The sequence below is a fragment of the Caretta caretta genome, chromosome 11 (assembly GCF_965140235.1).
Source record: "Caretta caretta isolate rCarCar2 chromosome 11, rCarCar1.hap1, whole genome shotgun sequence".
Classification (NCBI taxonomy): domain Eukaryota; kingdom Metazoa; phylum Chordata; order Testudines; family Cheloniidae; genus Caretta; species Caretta caretta.
The window spans coordinates 63,053,413-63,069,615 of NC_134216.1; the positions used below are offsets into that span (position 1 = coordinate 63,053,413).

The 16,203-nt window shown below is 43.8% G+C and overlaps 1 protein-coding gene across 10 annotated transcripts in view; it reads left to right on the forward strand.

Annotated features, from left to right (window-relative positions):
* Positions 1 to 848: 848 nt before the first annotated feature.
* ADAM23 (ADAM metallopeptidase domain 23) overlaps positions 849 to 16,203 on the forward strand; it is a 181,748-nt gene continuing 166,393 nt past the window's right edge. For 7 of the 10 annotated variants that reach the window (XR_012664448.1, XR_012664449.1, XM_075118099.1 and 4 more), the window contains exons 1-2: positions 849 to 1,348; positions 2,458 to 2,684. Coding sequence is in view for 7 of the 10 variants with exons in the window: in XM_075118099.1 (XP_074974200.1) it covers positions 1,177 to 1,348; positions 2,458 to 2,684 (399 nt within the window). In the remaining 3 variants the exon portion in view is untranslated. The remainder of the gene's footprint in view (positions 1,349 to 2,457; positions 2,685 to 16,203) is intronic. The other 3 variants (XR_012664450.1, XM_075118098.1, XM_075118100.1) reach the window with 1 other exon arrangement.

Consider the following 16,203-nt stretch of genomic DNA (forward strand, 5'->3'; position numbering starts at 1 on the left):
CTGATCACAGACAAGACTGTCAGTTTCATATTTTGTTTTTGGAAACGCCATGATCCAGTGTTTCTGCAAATGAAACGTTCAGTTTGCCAAGAATTTTTAGCATAATTTGGTTTCATTGCAAGGAGGAAAGAACCCAGGTTATGCAAATCTGAAATTTTGAAACTTGAGTTGGCTTGGCTCATAGATTCCCAGGGCAGAAGGGACCATTGTGATCCTCCATCCTGACCACCTACATAGCATAGGCCACGCAACGTCTCCCTAATAATTCCTCAGCGGGTAGAAGGAGCATTTCTGTTTACACCGCAGGGTAAGAAGATGGCCCACTGCATTTCATTTAATTAAGTAGAAGTTGGAGTCCAATTTGATTCTTAGTCCAGCCTTTCGCCAAGCAACCAGTACATCCCTGCTGTGAGCCACTGGCTAGGGGCTGGCGGGCAGCGCTCTGGGGAGCCGAGGCAGAGGTGCCTAGGGTGGGGGGGGGCGGCTGCCCCTCTGCCCGCCCGTGCAGCAGGGCTCGGGGAGGTATGAGGGGCAGGGGCTCGGCGCTCTCTGCCGCATCACTCCGCCGCTGCTGCGTTTGCACGGAAGAAGCACGCGCCCCACCCGCCTCGTCAGCCAGCCCCAGGGACAACTGTCTCGGCCGCGCGCGCGCTCTTCCCCACCTCTGCGCCTCAGACCCTCTTGCCTCTTCCCGGTGCGCGCGCGCGCGCGCGCGCGGCGACAGTTGCAGGCCTGTGTGAAGCGGGGGCGGGGCTCGCGCCGCAACACCGCCAGGCGAATGAGGGAGGGAGGATGCGGGCGCGCGCGCGCCGGGAACTGGGAAGAGCGGGGAGGAGCAGGCGCGCGCGCGCGCCAGCGATGGAGGGTGGGTAGAGGGGGACGGAGTCGCGCGCGCGCCCAGTCAGCAGCAACAGCCCTCAGCAGCCGAGCGGGCAGGCGGGAGCCAGGCGAGCTGGTGCTGCGGTGGAAACTGCAGCTAGGACCCGTGGGGCGGGGGTGCCGCGCCCCTCCCCCACACCCCGGACAGCGCCGGAGTCCCCGCCGCCCCCTCCCGGGGGCAGTATGAGGGCGGCGGCGCGGCTGTGATCCCCGCCGCAGCGGGGCAGCCCCGCCCCCGGCTCCTTCGCAGCGGCCGCCCCAGTCTCCGTTAGAGCGGTACCCCGGGAGCTATGAGCCATGAAGCCTCCTGGCAGCAGCGCCCGGCGGCAGCCCCTCTCCGGCCGCAGCCTCCCCGAAGCCGCCTCCTGCCTGAGGCTCCGGCCGCCGAGCCGCCTGCACCTGCTGCTGGGGCTGCTGCTCCTCTCCGGCCCCGCCTGGCCCCGGCCCTGGGGGGCTGCTGCGGCCACCGGTGGGTAGAGAGCTGCCCTTGGCGCCGGGGACACGGGTGTGTGTGTGTGTGTGTAAGAGAGCTGGCCATTTGTGTGTGTGAGAGACAGGTGTGTGGGTGTGCAAGAGAGATCTGTCCATCCGTCCATCCATCCATTTCACCCACCCCAATAATCTTCCGTGCCTGTCCGTTTTCTGCCTTTAATAGTAATTGTCCTAACTCCACATATGACATTGTCCTATCTCCAGATATGGGGTGTGTATCCATATTTGTGCATTTTAAAAAGACCACACAGTAATGGGTTAAAACCCTCTTTAAATCCTGTTTTCATTGCGGAGGGAAGGATATGTATACAATGCATTATGAAGCAGAGACAAAAAATGTTTGGGAAGGTATTTTGTGATGTTTGTAGGAAGAACATATCTGCAAATACAGTATGTTTTTGAAGGTTTGGTTTCGTTTGAGCTGTATTTAAATGAAATGCCGAATGCTGGATGCAATTGTTTTCAAGATGCCATTATTATTATTACTGCTATTATATTGTTTGCCAGATTGATTGATACCAGATACCTTGAAAATGAACAGGAAGGAAATGGGGGTTTGAGCAGGAAAACCCTGGAATGCTGCCTGCTGGAAGTGCTCTTGGCATTCTCAAAGTTACAGGAATAGGGAAAATTAGCCATTATGTAAAGGGGATCGATTAACATTCAGTGCACATGAACTCAGGACTCAAGTTGTCTTAGGAATGTGTGGAGCGTGCCCAGCAGTTTCACAGATGTATGCATGGTTCACTACAGCACAGTGTGCCTGCGTGCTGCCAGGAGAGAGAAGTGTAAGAGAGGGCTGCATGTCCATTAAGAGATTTCCCCTCTGCCCCCAAGATGAAAGGCTTTAAAATACTCATCATCGAGATTGCATGTGAAAATATACATGTATTTAAATAATACATGATAGCAGAAAAACGTTTAAAGTGTAAAAAGAAATCAAACATACTGCATTAATGAGCAGCCTATTATTTCTGTTTAAGCGAATAATACACTAGAATACAGCAAAACATACCTCTAGCTTCATTTTATGGAAAGGGACACATTCTGCACTTTAGTTTATGGCAGGCTATCTTTTTTCCTTAGCTCTGCATTGGAATGAAACGGCAGGAGGAATAGCAGGAGCACTGGCAGATAAAGAGAATACATTTCTACAGAGTAACAGCAGTAGCAGTAAGAATAACAACCAGAGCAATGAAATCCAGAAAGAAATCACACTGCCTTCAAGACTGGTCTATTATATCAACAGAGACTCTGAAAGCCCTTATCATATCCTGGACACTAGGGCAAGACACCAGCAGAAACACAACAAGGTAGGGCCAAAAGAGACTTGATGTACAGTAGCTTAAAAGTAATAGTATCTGCTGTGGAACTGTATTACTGCTATTTTAGAGTATTTATTTAGCAGGACACCAAGACTTCAGAGGTCATTGCACCACTTTTAGAAGTGAGAGAAAAAAAACACACTTCCACTTTTAAAAAAAAAAAAATTGTGGAAATTTAAAGACAGGCCTGCATTGAAATTCTAGATCCAAATCACTTATCCTGGCATTTCAGGGAAGTTGTGGAATTGGATCAGAATTCAGCAATTTTTTGGCCTATAATCCCAATATAGATCACATTGGTTTGACTTACTCTGAATTGTGATACTGTAAGCAGCAAAATACTCTTTAAAATTGTGCTAGACTATTCAAGTGTTTGTGGCCCTTGCCTTGTTTTTAAACATGAGACCATTTAACTCAAAGTGTTGCTAAATGAACTAAATTCTGGTTTCCTGCTAATGCATGCACAGTAGCAATAATTATAAAAGTTGCCAGTTTTCAAAATCTTTAGTCAGAAACTGAACACTTTTATAATTAAAAACTGGAAAAAAAATGTTACTTTAATATTTACCTTGTGCTGATACAGATTTATAAATTTGAGCTGGTCAGTAGAAATGTGCCTGAATTGATCTGTGATTTAGGAATATGATATTGGTTTTGTGTAATGATCAGGTCTAGAAGTAAATATACTTCAAAATATCTCTTTCAAGCCATTTTATATTACTTGAAAAATGCTTTTCCATTGAAAAAGGATGAAGGAATTTTACTCCTGCCCATGGATTCTGCATTAAAAAGATAACATTTTGGAAGGTGAAGAGGATTTGTGCAAGAAGAGATCAATGTCTCTGTTCTTATCATGAAAAGTTGGATCCGTGTATAGAATACTGCTGTTAGACTCTGATGCATTAGTGTTCCTATTGAATTACATTAGGTTTCTACTAAGTTCAAACAAATTCACTATGCTTGATGTTATTTAAATAAATGACTATGAATTTGTTAATATTTTGACATGTATTGTGTAACATTTTATAGCTGGAGGTAATTTTGAGCTAATTATAAGTAATATCATTTGGGCCTCCTCATTTAAAATTATTCTGAGTCTCTAATTATGGTTTAATGAGGAGGGAGGTGCTTACTAGGTAATTCAGCACAGAAATTCAAGATACTGGCAGGTGTTGATGGATACTCATAGGATTTCTAGCAATATTCTAGGGTACTATAGAAAAGTGAGTCCATTGCTGGAATTCTGTTTAGTTAGCCTCATTTTCCTACTATGCTACTTGCAGAAATGACATCACAGTATCTCACAGGACTGAAATGTCATTCTCCAAAGTGTGGACTCATGGGGTTGTGGTGTACGAGTGTGTGTGTGTGTGTGGGGGGGAAGGTTAGGGAGAGTGGAGGTGGAGGGAGAGGAAGTTTGAAGTATTTCGCAGAATGAGACATGATCGGGAATAATATGGCATGTTTCCCAAAAGGAGTGGTAGCACTAGCACGTACAATAATATTTCATCTACACATTTCTTTGATGCTGGGTTCTGAACAGTTTCCAGAGGTATCTACATCCATCCATTTGTCCAGCTCCTCTTTAAGAAAATTATTATATAAACAACATTTAGTAAAGCTCTTTGTATTGCAATTGTTGCCTGTCTTTGACTTGATTTACTGTTTTTCTAGATTTCTGTGGAAATCTGTTTCCTTTGTGTAGTTGCTCATTAGAAATTCTTTATTCTCTCTCCTTAGTATCTTCCAAATTTACTAAGGATGGTCTTGCTCTTTTCTCTTGTGACTTCTTGCAGAAAGGGAAAAGTTAAGGAGGAAAGTCAGGGTGGTGGAGTGTGGGGAATAAAGTGTTTGCAGGCCTGCACAAGGGTTTAGGGATGTATGTCTGGGAATAATGTAGATGATCTGAGATTTGAGAGGAAATTGGGGTACCCACACATCCAGCCGCTCTACCAGTCTCTCCTTGTGTTACTTCTCCATGTATTTTTTATTTTTATTTTATCTTATTTTTTAAAGGAGTTCTGATGCCATTCCCTACCTCCCTGTGCCCTGGTCTCCACCTCAGGTTTATGTAGAACAATGGTTCTCAAACTATGGGTCAGGACTCCAAAGTGGGTTGTGACCCCATTTTAATGAGGTCGCCAGGGCTGGCATTAGACTTGCTGGGGCCTGGGTCAGAAGCTGAAGTCCAAGCCCCACCGCCCCAGGTTGAAGCCAAAGCCTAAGGGCTTCACCCCTGGGCAGCTGGGCTTAGGCTTTGGCTTCAGCTCTAGCTCCGAGTGGTGGGGCTCAGGTTGCAGGCCCCTCACCTGGCGCTAAAGCTCTTGGGCTTTGCCCCTCCACCTTGGGTGGTGGGGTTTGGGTGGGCTCAGGCTTCAGTCCCCCCTTCCTGGGGTCATGTAGTAAGTTTTGTTGTCAGAAGGGGGTCGCGATGCAGTGAAGTTTGAGAATCCCTGGTGTAGAAACTGTTGTTGGAGCAGAACTCTGCAGGAGTTAATGCTGATCTTGTTAGCATTAATTTCAATGGGTATGCTTAGGGCTGAGTACTGTGTAGAGTGGCTCTCATTTCCACTCAGCTGTGCCCCCTTAACCTGACTAGCTCCACTATGCAATATTCTTACCGAGGAGTTTCTGTAAGCTTGAAGGTCAAGCAGAACATGTCTTGTTGGCTCTCTTCCTTGATGGGTTTTTGCCCTTTTGGAGCTGAACTTCCACTGCTTTGATCTCTTTAGCATAGCAAAGGGATTAACTGTGCTTTCACTGGATTCTCCCTTGTGTATTGCATTATGTTTAAATTGCTCATCTGCACTTCCAAAGTACTGACAGTTCCAGCCTAGCTTATATTTTGGACCTTGTCCCATACCTGTCCTCTTCTTTTCATTTACTCCACCCACTCCACCAACAATTCCTCCCTCAACATTTTGTTCGTTTCCTCTTTCCGTGTATATGTATCATGGAGGACAGCGCAAAAATGCACTAAAAATGCATAATCTCCCAATCACAGTTTGCCAAGATACTACCCTTACCACATGAAATGAGTGGGTTTTTTTATCCTTTCCCAAATATTATAATGACAAATAAGCAAGTTATATGCACCTTTGGATTTCCCACTGCATTCTGTTTTTCATATGTCTGTTTTGTTTTGGAAGGCCTTCTGGTCAGGAGTTGCCTTTTATGAATTATTGTAAAGAGCTGATCACATTGGAAGTGCTAAAAAAATTAATAATTTTCAAAATCACTCAACAAGAGGTTTTTTTTAGGATTGATAATTTAGGTGTAAATTACGAGGGGGCAAACATAACAGCCTTTTAAAAATGTTAGTTAAGAAAATAAATATTTGATATTTTTATGCATTTTAATAAGATGTCTGACCCCAAATCTTGTTTTGTGAGCATTGTTTTATTGCAACTTTTATATGTAATTGGTACTGAAGTGCCTAGAAATGAAGGGCCTAATCCTGTAAGCCCTCCGTGCAGCTGCCATTGAGGCTAATGGGAATGGGAGCTCCCCATATGGTTGGTTGTGAGACTGGGCCTGAATGCCTCCTAAATGCTGAATCACTATGTAAAGCTTATGGATGTATGAGTGTGTATAATGAAAGAGGTGTATATAAGAGGAGAAATAGAGCAATGCAGAAAAGTTTTTAAAATAGCATTTTTTTTCTTTTAAAATCTCTTCCTGATGGTAAAGTGTTTATAAGATGATTATTTTGGAATATATATATGAATTAAAGAGATACTGTCAAGATAAAAATAATGGGTCATATTCTCTTCCCAGTTATATTGGTGTAACCCAGTTGCAATAATTGGGATCACTCTGGTGTAACTAAGAGGAGAATTTGGTCCAGTATATTTTTAAAGTCCTTACTGGTAACACTTGTGACAGTACTGATTATTTAAAAACTCCTTCTGCTGTTTTGATTTGTCTAGTCATTTTTCATTTTCTGGTTCTTTTCTGTAGTGCTTGGGTTGCGAATGCTCCTGGGGAATGTCTAACAAAAAAGAAATCTATAAAAACTGAAATTCAGAGTATTTTCATTAAAACGTTTCCTATAGATATTAGATTGTGGGGACTTAAATTATCTTTGGGGTCTATATCATTTGTCAACATCCATTTGTATGAAAAACTGTGTTTCATAAACACAAATGTCTTATGAACAGCAAAATATACTACAGTATACTAAACATTTATGAATAGATGATTACATAAAACATAGTGAGGGATTGAGTAGATCATGAAGATTAGTAATGGGATATAGTACAGAGCTTTTAATCTTTGTCTTCAGTACAAATAAGACCTAGGACATTGGTGACTGCACAGGTGTCAGAAGGTAATGACAGTTGTTTTATATATAATGAGCTGGTGGCTTCTTTTCATTCTTGTATTTTTGTGTGGTGGATGCATGACCATTGTTATCGTGTCATCTATGTTATCACTGTAATTTAGTCCCTGCCCCAAAGAGTTTACGATCCATCTTAAATTTTTTTATAGTAAATACACAATCAAGACCTGATCCTGCCTGGGGCCTTTACTTGCTACTGTAATACAAGTAATTAAACAGACAAACAAAAGAATCAACCTGATACATCAAGTCATGACTGAGGCACAGCCACAGTGCAGTGAGTGGACTCGCACTGTGTGTGCTGTACATGTTCTGTGGCTAGAGGACTTCAGTCTCCACTGCTGCAAGCCTGGTCGTGTACAGAAGTGGCCATTTAAAAATATTTTTAAAAATTGAAAACTTACCACACTGAATTTTTTTTTTTTTAAAGGTAGCCTTTAGCAGATCTGATTGTCTTCTCAGGTACACAAACTGTTTGTGTATCTTTTAAATCTGTTTGCCATCTATTCTATATGCATGCACAAGCATCTTACGCTAGTTAGGCTTTGTATCCCCCAGTGATCTTCCTGTTTATCATCTGTTCATTGAAAGGCCACCATAATTAGGTCTAAATAGTCCAAATTATCAGTAAGGCCTCCCAATCTTTTTTATCTTCTGGTCTTCCACATTTTTTTCTGATCCTAGACAGAAACCCACTGTCACTATCTTTTTGGCTAGATGAAAGCTTGAATTTCTAAGTTAAAGACAGTGCAACGCTGAATGTCAAATGTATTTCTCCTTCAGCAACAAGGAGAATATTTTAAAACATTTTGGTACCTGAATGCTTCTTTGGCTCCATGGCTGAGAAGCTCACCAGGCTAGCAAACTATTTTATTTCTGAAAAATCACCAAATATATAATAGAAGATGTTCTTGGTTGGGATAATAGCACACCTGTACTGCATTATAATGTATTTAGATTCACCTTCACCTTTTGGTATTATCCCAGAAAGATGCATGCAAGTGTAATGTTTTAGAAACATTAAAATATTCCTATTTTATTTGTAAGAAAATCAAATTTTCCTGGGGAGGGAGTATTTAGAATAGGAATTAAGAGTCAGTACTTTGGTTTCTATTCCCCCCATGCCACTGACTGACCTTGGGACGCTACGTACTTCAGTTTCTTTATCTATAAATTGAGCATAATTCCGCCTTACAGGGGTATTATGAAGCTTATTAATGTGGAGTGCTTTGAAATCACAGTGTGAAGGGCAGCATATAAATTCTTATTATTGTTACCCTTATCCTCCTTTTCCCCCACTGTTATTAATTAATTTATTTGTTGTATCATCTTAAGTTAGGGCAACATAGAGAACCCTTCACTCATAATAGTGAGAAGTTACTCACATGAGTAGTTCAGTTGAAGTCAGTAGGACTATTTCTGTATAAGGAGGCGTTTACCATCTGGGTCTTAAATTTATAAATCATTGGGCAGGGATTGTATGTTTCTATAGCACCTGGGCCCTGACACGAATTAAGTCTTTGGGCACCTTGTCAATACAGATGAACAGTAATTTCCCATGTATTGCTATTTAAAACATTACCATTCGTAAGAAGATGCTGGGTACAGAAGATAAACTTTTATGTGAAAAGTAAGCAGGAGCAGATGAAACGCTAAGGAAGCAAGACTTCATGCAAATAAAATGAGTTCCAGTTGAAATAACTCCTCAGAAATCCTCTAGAAGACTGTGCTCCTCAAAAGAGACTGTGTAGTATCATCTCACCATAAGATACTATGTCTCTGTTTTCTACTTATATAGTCAGGCCTGCTACTTTTCACTCCTGATATGTCAATTAAACCTTTCCCTAATTTACCTGCCATTGGATTGAAAATGATCTTGTACAATATAAACACTATTCAAAAAACAAACAAACAAATTAGGTTGCAGTGGCTTTCAAGAATATGAGGTATGTGTTTTTTAAAAAAATATTTCCCAAACAAACCAAAATCCTCAAATATTAGAGTTAAGGTTGCCCTTCTCAAACACAGCATCTATCCTGAGTTTTAAAACAGAGTTTTATAACTTGTTTCATACACACTTTACTGCACTAATGAAGGAGCTTTGGATTTTTATTTTTTAATATGTGTCCTAATTAATTTCATGATCCGTCATGTAAAGTTTGTTTGTACATACGTAAGTTTGTAAGCTTTACATGTATGGCACTTGGCCTGGTTTACATTACAAACTTGTGTCATTATAACTATGTTGTTCAGGGGTTGTAGAAAATCCACACCCCTGAGTGAAGCATCTACAGTGGCTGAACTCCTGGTGTAGACAGTGCTATGTTGATGGGAGGGCTTTTCCTGTTGACATACCTACCACCTCTCGGGAAGGTGGAGTACTTAATGCTGATGGGAAGAGCTCTCTTGTTGGGATAGGTAGCACCTTCACTAAGCGCTACAGCAGCGCAGCTGTACTATTGCAGCACTGTAAGTGTAGACAAACCCTTGGAGAATTGGCAGGCACGTGGTAGGGCCTGATTATGAGAAGTACTGAATACCACCTGCAGAGCAATGAGTGCACTCAGCGCTTTGCATGTTTGGGACCTTAATGATCCTGTGATGTTACACCCCATATTTCTTCATAGAAATATGGGTATGATATGCATATGGCATAACTAAGATACCTTATATGAGCCATCTTGCATAAAATGTATCATTGGAAAGGTTATGATTTACTGAATGTGATTATCCAATTTGTATGCATGTATCATTTCTGTGTCTAAAGTTAGGAATATTGACTATGTAACAATTACAATTGTGTGTGTATTTGCGTACTCCCCCAGACAACTGGCCATCACAGCTTTGATGGGCCATTAGGAAGAAACAATAAGACTGAAGATGAAGATATTAATCTCTCTTCTTCCTGAGAGGCATCCTGGGATGTAGATGTGACACTACCAGGTCAGGTTATAAGATCACCTGATACAAAATACCATCTTGAACATTGCTGGTACTTTTCCTCTGTAGGTGGATGGGGATCAAACAAAGGTTTCCCACTTTAGGAAAATCCTTCTTAAGCCTGGGAAGGGGGTTAATCTGTGCCGGGGTCAGCAACCTTCGGCACGCAGCTACAGTTCTTGGAGCATGTGATTGATGAACGGGGATCGGAAGACAGATCCAGACAAAGTCAAAGTATAGTTGAAATGCTACCACCTAAAATAATTCAGAACCTGTGCAGTTTCTTGGAATGAATAGCTATTGACTAAATTCATATCTAACTTATTCTCAAAAGGCCAACCTTGTTATGAACTGCTCTGTGAATCTGGGTTAAAGCACAGGAACATGCTTTTAGGGATCTAAAGAATATATTGACCATATCCGTATACATTTTATGCTGTTTCTAAATCTAGAGCCATTGTGACAGACGCTGGCAGCTGTGGTCAGGATGTGCTGATAGTTCATTTACATGCAAATAGTTAGAAACCTGTAGCATATTGTTCTAGATGGCTTTTAGACTCTTGGACCAATATACAAAAATAGGGAGAGAACATTTGATTATAGTTTCACAAAATATTTGCAGGGTCTTGGTATTTTCAAGCTTCAGACAACCGCAATCCACTGTCTCCAGTAACAAACAGTAAAGACACAGATAGGGGGCCTCTTACATGCTAGAGATTGCTAGTGCCTTTACACCTATTATAAAATATGCTCCAGAGAAGTTTGTGGTGGTGGCTAAACCTTATCAAGGGGTCCTGTTGGTTACCCAGATTCTGCAGAAGCTTGCGATTATATAGAATCACATGTTGGTACCATTTTGAGTGGCCTGATAGCTTCCCAATGAAAATTAGAACTGATTAAAATAGACACTCGTGCTGATTCATAACTACCCGCTGTATCCAGGATTATAAGATATAGGTCACAGAGTTGTTGTTTTTTTAATGGGGTCCCACATCTAGCCTATGATTTCCATGCAATGATAGAATAATTCGCCAAAGTTGACAACTTATGGCAATTTTGTTATCCTATAGTCCTTGAAAGATGAAGAGACATCAGAGTCTCACAAAATGCCAGGAGCAAGCCAAAATATCAGTTGTGTCCCAGCATAGGACAGATCTTAACTGTCCTCGACTTAGAGTGGCCAGAAAAACACAGTCCAAAGAGCCTCTAATACTCAGTGTTAATTGGTAGTCCTTGGAAAAGAATTAGGACTAAACCAATGTGAAGAAAAGGGACACACCTATCAGATAACCATTGACTTTTTTTCTGGGTTTGTAGACATTCTTCTTCTCATTAGACCCACAAGTCAGTAGGTCACAGAGAAATTAAAAGGCTGTTATTTTTGAATTCTAGAAGAAATAGTTGCTGATGGGAACAGTTTGCCATGAATTCCAAGCTGGTGGGATAAAGTATGACTTTGGAATACAGTATTCCTTTTAGCACCTAGCAACTACAAGAGAATGGATTAGTAGAAAGGGCAGTTCAGATTGTTAAGAGAATTCTACAACAAACAATCTGGTATATTAGATCTTTTCAGCTGACCATGGCTGCTCCATGCACCAGGCGATCCCCTGCTTGGAGCAATGCCGAGCTGCTGGATCTCATCAGCATTTGGGGAGAGGAGATTGTCCAGTCCCAGCTGCGCTCCAGCCATAGGAATTGTGATACCTACGGACAGATTTCACGATGCATGCGGGAAAGGGGCCATGACCAGCACACACTGCAGTGCAGGGTCAAAGTGAAGGAGCTGCGGAACACCTACCACAAGGCGTGGGAGGCAAACCACCGCTTCGGTGCTGCACCCACGAGCTGCCATCTCTACAAAGAACTGGACGTGATACTCGGTCGTGACGCCACCTCCACTGCGAAGGTCACTGTGGATACTTCAGTGGCTCATGTGCTAGTCAAGAGTGGACCAAGCCAAGAGGAAGAAATCTTGCACAAGGATGTGGAGGGGGACCCAGAGGCAGAGGACGACTCGGAAGTCAGAAATGCATGCAGCCAGGAGCTGTTCTCTACCCCGGAGGAGGCTTGCCAGTCACAACTTTCGGAGCTTGACGAAGCGCAAACAGGAGAGGAGGCCCCTGGTAAGTGGCTTTGATTTTGGGAATCGCCGAAGTGAGTTGTTGGGGGCAGGAGGGTTGCAGAAAGCAGGCTTGTGTCTGTATGATTCGCGTACCACCACATGCCTAATTTGAGCAGCAGAACAGGGTGTTGATTGACTCCCTCACTTCACGGGAATCTGCCTCAGAGATCTCCACGAAACTCTCCTGGAGATACTGGGCAATCCACTGCCGCAAGTTCTTTGTCAGTGCTGCTTTGTTTCTTGCCCCATTAAGGGTAACTTTCCTGCGCCACTGTGCCGTCACTGGGGGTGTGGGGTGGGGGACCATTGCTGCACACAGGTTAGCCACATAAGGGCCCGGGCAGAAGCTGCAGGCTTGGAGAAGACCCTCCCTTGATTCCCTGCTCCCCTCAGCAGCGAGATATCTTCCATAAAGAACACAGCCTGTGGAAAATCTGGGGACAGTAATGATTATAAAGCCCCGCTCCAGAGTGCTGGCTCTCCCCCAAGGGCCAGGTGCCCAGTGTACAGTACGGTCCTGGAACACTGATTTCCCCTGCCCCTGCGGTTACTCACCATTTTGGGGGTCTTTTGGCTCATGTGTGCTTGCCTGGGGTCAGCCAGTTAGTGACAGGTATGTGAATAGTGGCTGTGTTCTAAATCACTGAATCAGTGGTCTGTGTTGCAAACATGTAAAATATTGCATTTTGGCTTCACAGATATGACCTTTGGAGCCCAGCCTCCCTCTTTCTTATTGCCGGCTGAATGGCTGCTCAGAATTAGAAAGCAGCCACAAAGAACTAAAGAGAACTTTCTGCGTGATGTCATGATGCTTTCCGTGGCCAAAAAACAAGAATTGAAGGAGTGGCGGGACAGCGAGAAGAGGGACCAAAAGGAGAACGCGTCGCGCCAGAACACATCCACAGAACGCCTCTTAAAGGTTATGGAGCGCCAGGTGGACACACTCCAGGCACTACTAGCACTGCAAACCAAGCAGCTCTGTGCCCACCCTCCCCTGTGGCCACTGTCGCAAAGCTCTTTCCCATGCGCCGCCCCAGACACCGCCAACAGACTCTTACCAAGCTCCTGGCTTCAGTCTGTACCTGCTGCATTTCACTCCTGACCTGTCACAGTCCAGCCCTGCGGACTCCCAGTACCCCCTGCACTCAACACCTGTCCCTCTGCAGTTTAGCCGTGCGGAAGTACAGTACCCACTGCACTGTACTCCAAAGGTTGCATATAATACTTGGACATACGCAAATCTTTAACTGTCTTGGGACCCCGTCTCCTCCTGGGACCCTCCCTTCCCACATCTCCCATAGTGCTGATATGGTTTTTTTTGTTTGTCTCTCTCATTTGGTGGTTTTTTAATAAAATAATTGTTTTGGTGGTTTTTTAATAAAATAATTGTTTTGGTTTGAAAGCAACCTTTATTCCATTACTTGAAAGCAAACAGAGCCCTGCAAAGCAACAAGCATATTTCTTAAACCTTCTCATTGCATCGTCTGCACCAATCACACCACCACCTAGCATTACAAGCTCTGCACTCCTGAGCATAGCAACAAATATTAGTGGCTTTCAGCTTCAAATTGCTGCCCCGCCGCATCCGTGATTCTTATGGCCTCATGCTGCGCCCCTTTAATAGCTCTGGTCTCTGGCTGTTCAAATTCAGCCTCCAGGCGCTGAGCCTCAGTGGTCCAGCCATGAGTGAAGCTTTCACCCTTCCCTTCACAAATATTATGGAGTGTACAGCACGCAGCTATAAGCATAGGAACATTGTCATTGGCTAGGTCCAGCCTTCCATATAGGCAGTGCCAGCAGGCCTTTAAACGGCCAAAAGCACACTCAACAGTCATTCTGCACTTGTTCAGCCTGTTGTTGAACCGCTTCTTGCTGCTGTCAAAGTTCCCCGTGTATGATTTCATACACTATGGCATTAAGGGATAGGTGGGGTCTCATGGGATCACAGTGGGCATTTCGATTTCCCCTACAGTGATTTTCTGGTCCAGGAAGAAAGTCCCTGATTGCAGCTTCCTGGATAGGCTAGTGTTCTGAAAGATGCGTGCATCGTGCACCTTTTCGGACCAGCCTGCCTTAATGTCTGTGATATGCCCCTGGTGATCCACAAGTGCCGGGAGAACCATAGAAAAATACTCCTTCCAATTAACGTACTTGGTGGCTAGGTGGTCTGGTGCCAGAATTGGAATATGCCATCTATCGCTCCCCCGCAGTTAGGGAAGCCCATTTGTGCAAAGCCATCTACGATATCACGCACGTTGCCCAGAGTCATGGTTTTTCGGAGCAGGATACGATTAATGGCCCTGCACACTTCAATCAACACGAGTCCAATGGTCGACTTTTCCACTCCGAACTGGTTAGCGACCTATCGGTAGCAGTCTAGAGCAGCTAGCTTTGACAGTGCAACTGCCAAGCGCTTCTCCAATGGCAGGGCAGCTCTCATTTTCGTGTCCTTGCGCCACAGGGCTGGGGTGAGCTCATGACACAGTCTCATGAATGTGGCTTTCCTCACCCAAAAATTCTGCAAACACTGCTCGTCCTCAGATATGGATAGACGATGTGATCCCACCACTCAATACTTTTTTCCTGAGCCCGAAAGCGGCTTTCCACTGTGGTCAGCACCTCCGTGAATGCCACAAGCAATCTCGTGTCATAGCTACTATGCGTAGTGAGATCAGTGTCAACTCCTCTTGCCTTTGTAGTTTAAGGAATAACTTTACTGCCACTTGTGAAGTGTTAGTGAGAACGAGCAGCATATTGGGCAAGAGTGTGGGATCCATTCCTGCAGACTGAAGAGGCAGAGTGCGCAGTACACAAACCGTTGAAAGGTGATGCCAAATGCAGACAGAAGAACAGGGATTATTGGGATATGAAGCAGTGCATCATGGGTCATTGGGACAGGACCCAGCATGCCCCGCAACCCCCTCTGCATTCCTTCAACTCTTAGCAGCGGAAGAGGTGCTCGGTGGGCTAGCTGCCCAGAGTGCACCGCTCCGAATACCGCTGCAAGTGCCGCAAGTGTGAACATGCTGTTGCACAGGCAGCTGACAGTGTGAACACACAACAGTGGTTTCCATTCAGTGCTATCTGAGTGGCACTGTAACTCTGCCAGTATAGACATATCCTGAGTGCAGCCTAAAGTTTACCCAAGCTTAAACCAGGAGAGACAGTCTTGATAAAACAGTGCTGAGGAAAGCTATGGGACTTTAGCTGTTGTCATGGGATGCATCTTTACCTTCAGTTCCTACATGGTTGAGACTGATCAAGGTATTCAGTACAGAAGAAAACAGGGGCATCTTCGGTTGGGTGCAACCCTTTGTAGCTATGGTATTCACTCCGCAGTCTATTTGTTCGTTGATGTAGGTGGGGGATTGCACTTAAAAACCCCAGACAGGCACCTTTATATATATATATGTGTGTGTATATGTGTGTATATATATATATATATAATATGACAAAGTTCAGGAGAAATGACCAGTTGAAAATGCTCCATTTTTTTGGCTAATAGATATTTGATCTTTTTTTCCCTAACCCCTCTCTCTCCTTTCTGGAAGGGAGAAGAAACATTTTTCCTGACCCCCTAGCGGAACGTACATCTCAGTGTTCTGGCTGAAGCAGAGGTGATGTTGTGTTTCTGTTAATCAGTTCCTCTTCCCAGTTTTTATTCTTGGGTCCTCCTCTCCAGTGAATAGCTTAGTGCCCGCTCCTGCTGCTTTCAGCCTTCCTGTGCTACAGCAGAGTAAAACGGGCCTGATTCTTGTCACTGTCACTACTGCCCACACACAGGGTTTTGCATATTTACAGTGAAAACTGACAAGACTCAGCAGCAGAAGAGGCATTGGAGCTGTGTAGAACAAGGAAGAAAGCAACTGTCCTTAATTCACACTTGCACATTTTTTTCAAACATAAGAGCTAGAAATTTAATATTTTTTAAAATGAAGAGCTTAGATTCTGCAAAAGCTGATGACATTTGTGTGAGAGCTTCCTATATGCCTCACAAGTGGACTATTTTTTAAGCTTTATATGTTTCTCCATTATCACTGCAGCCTTTACTCTCTTACTGAGACTCTGAACGACTTCTGTGATCTACCTTAAAGAACTAA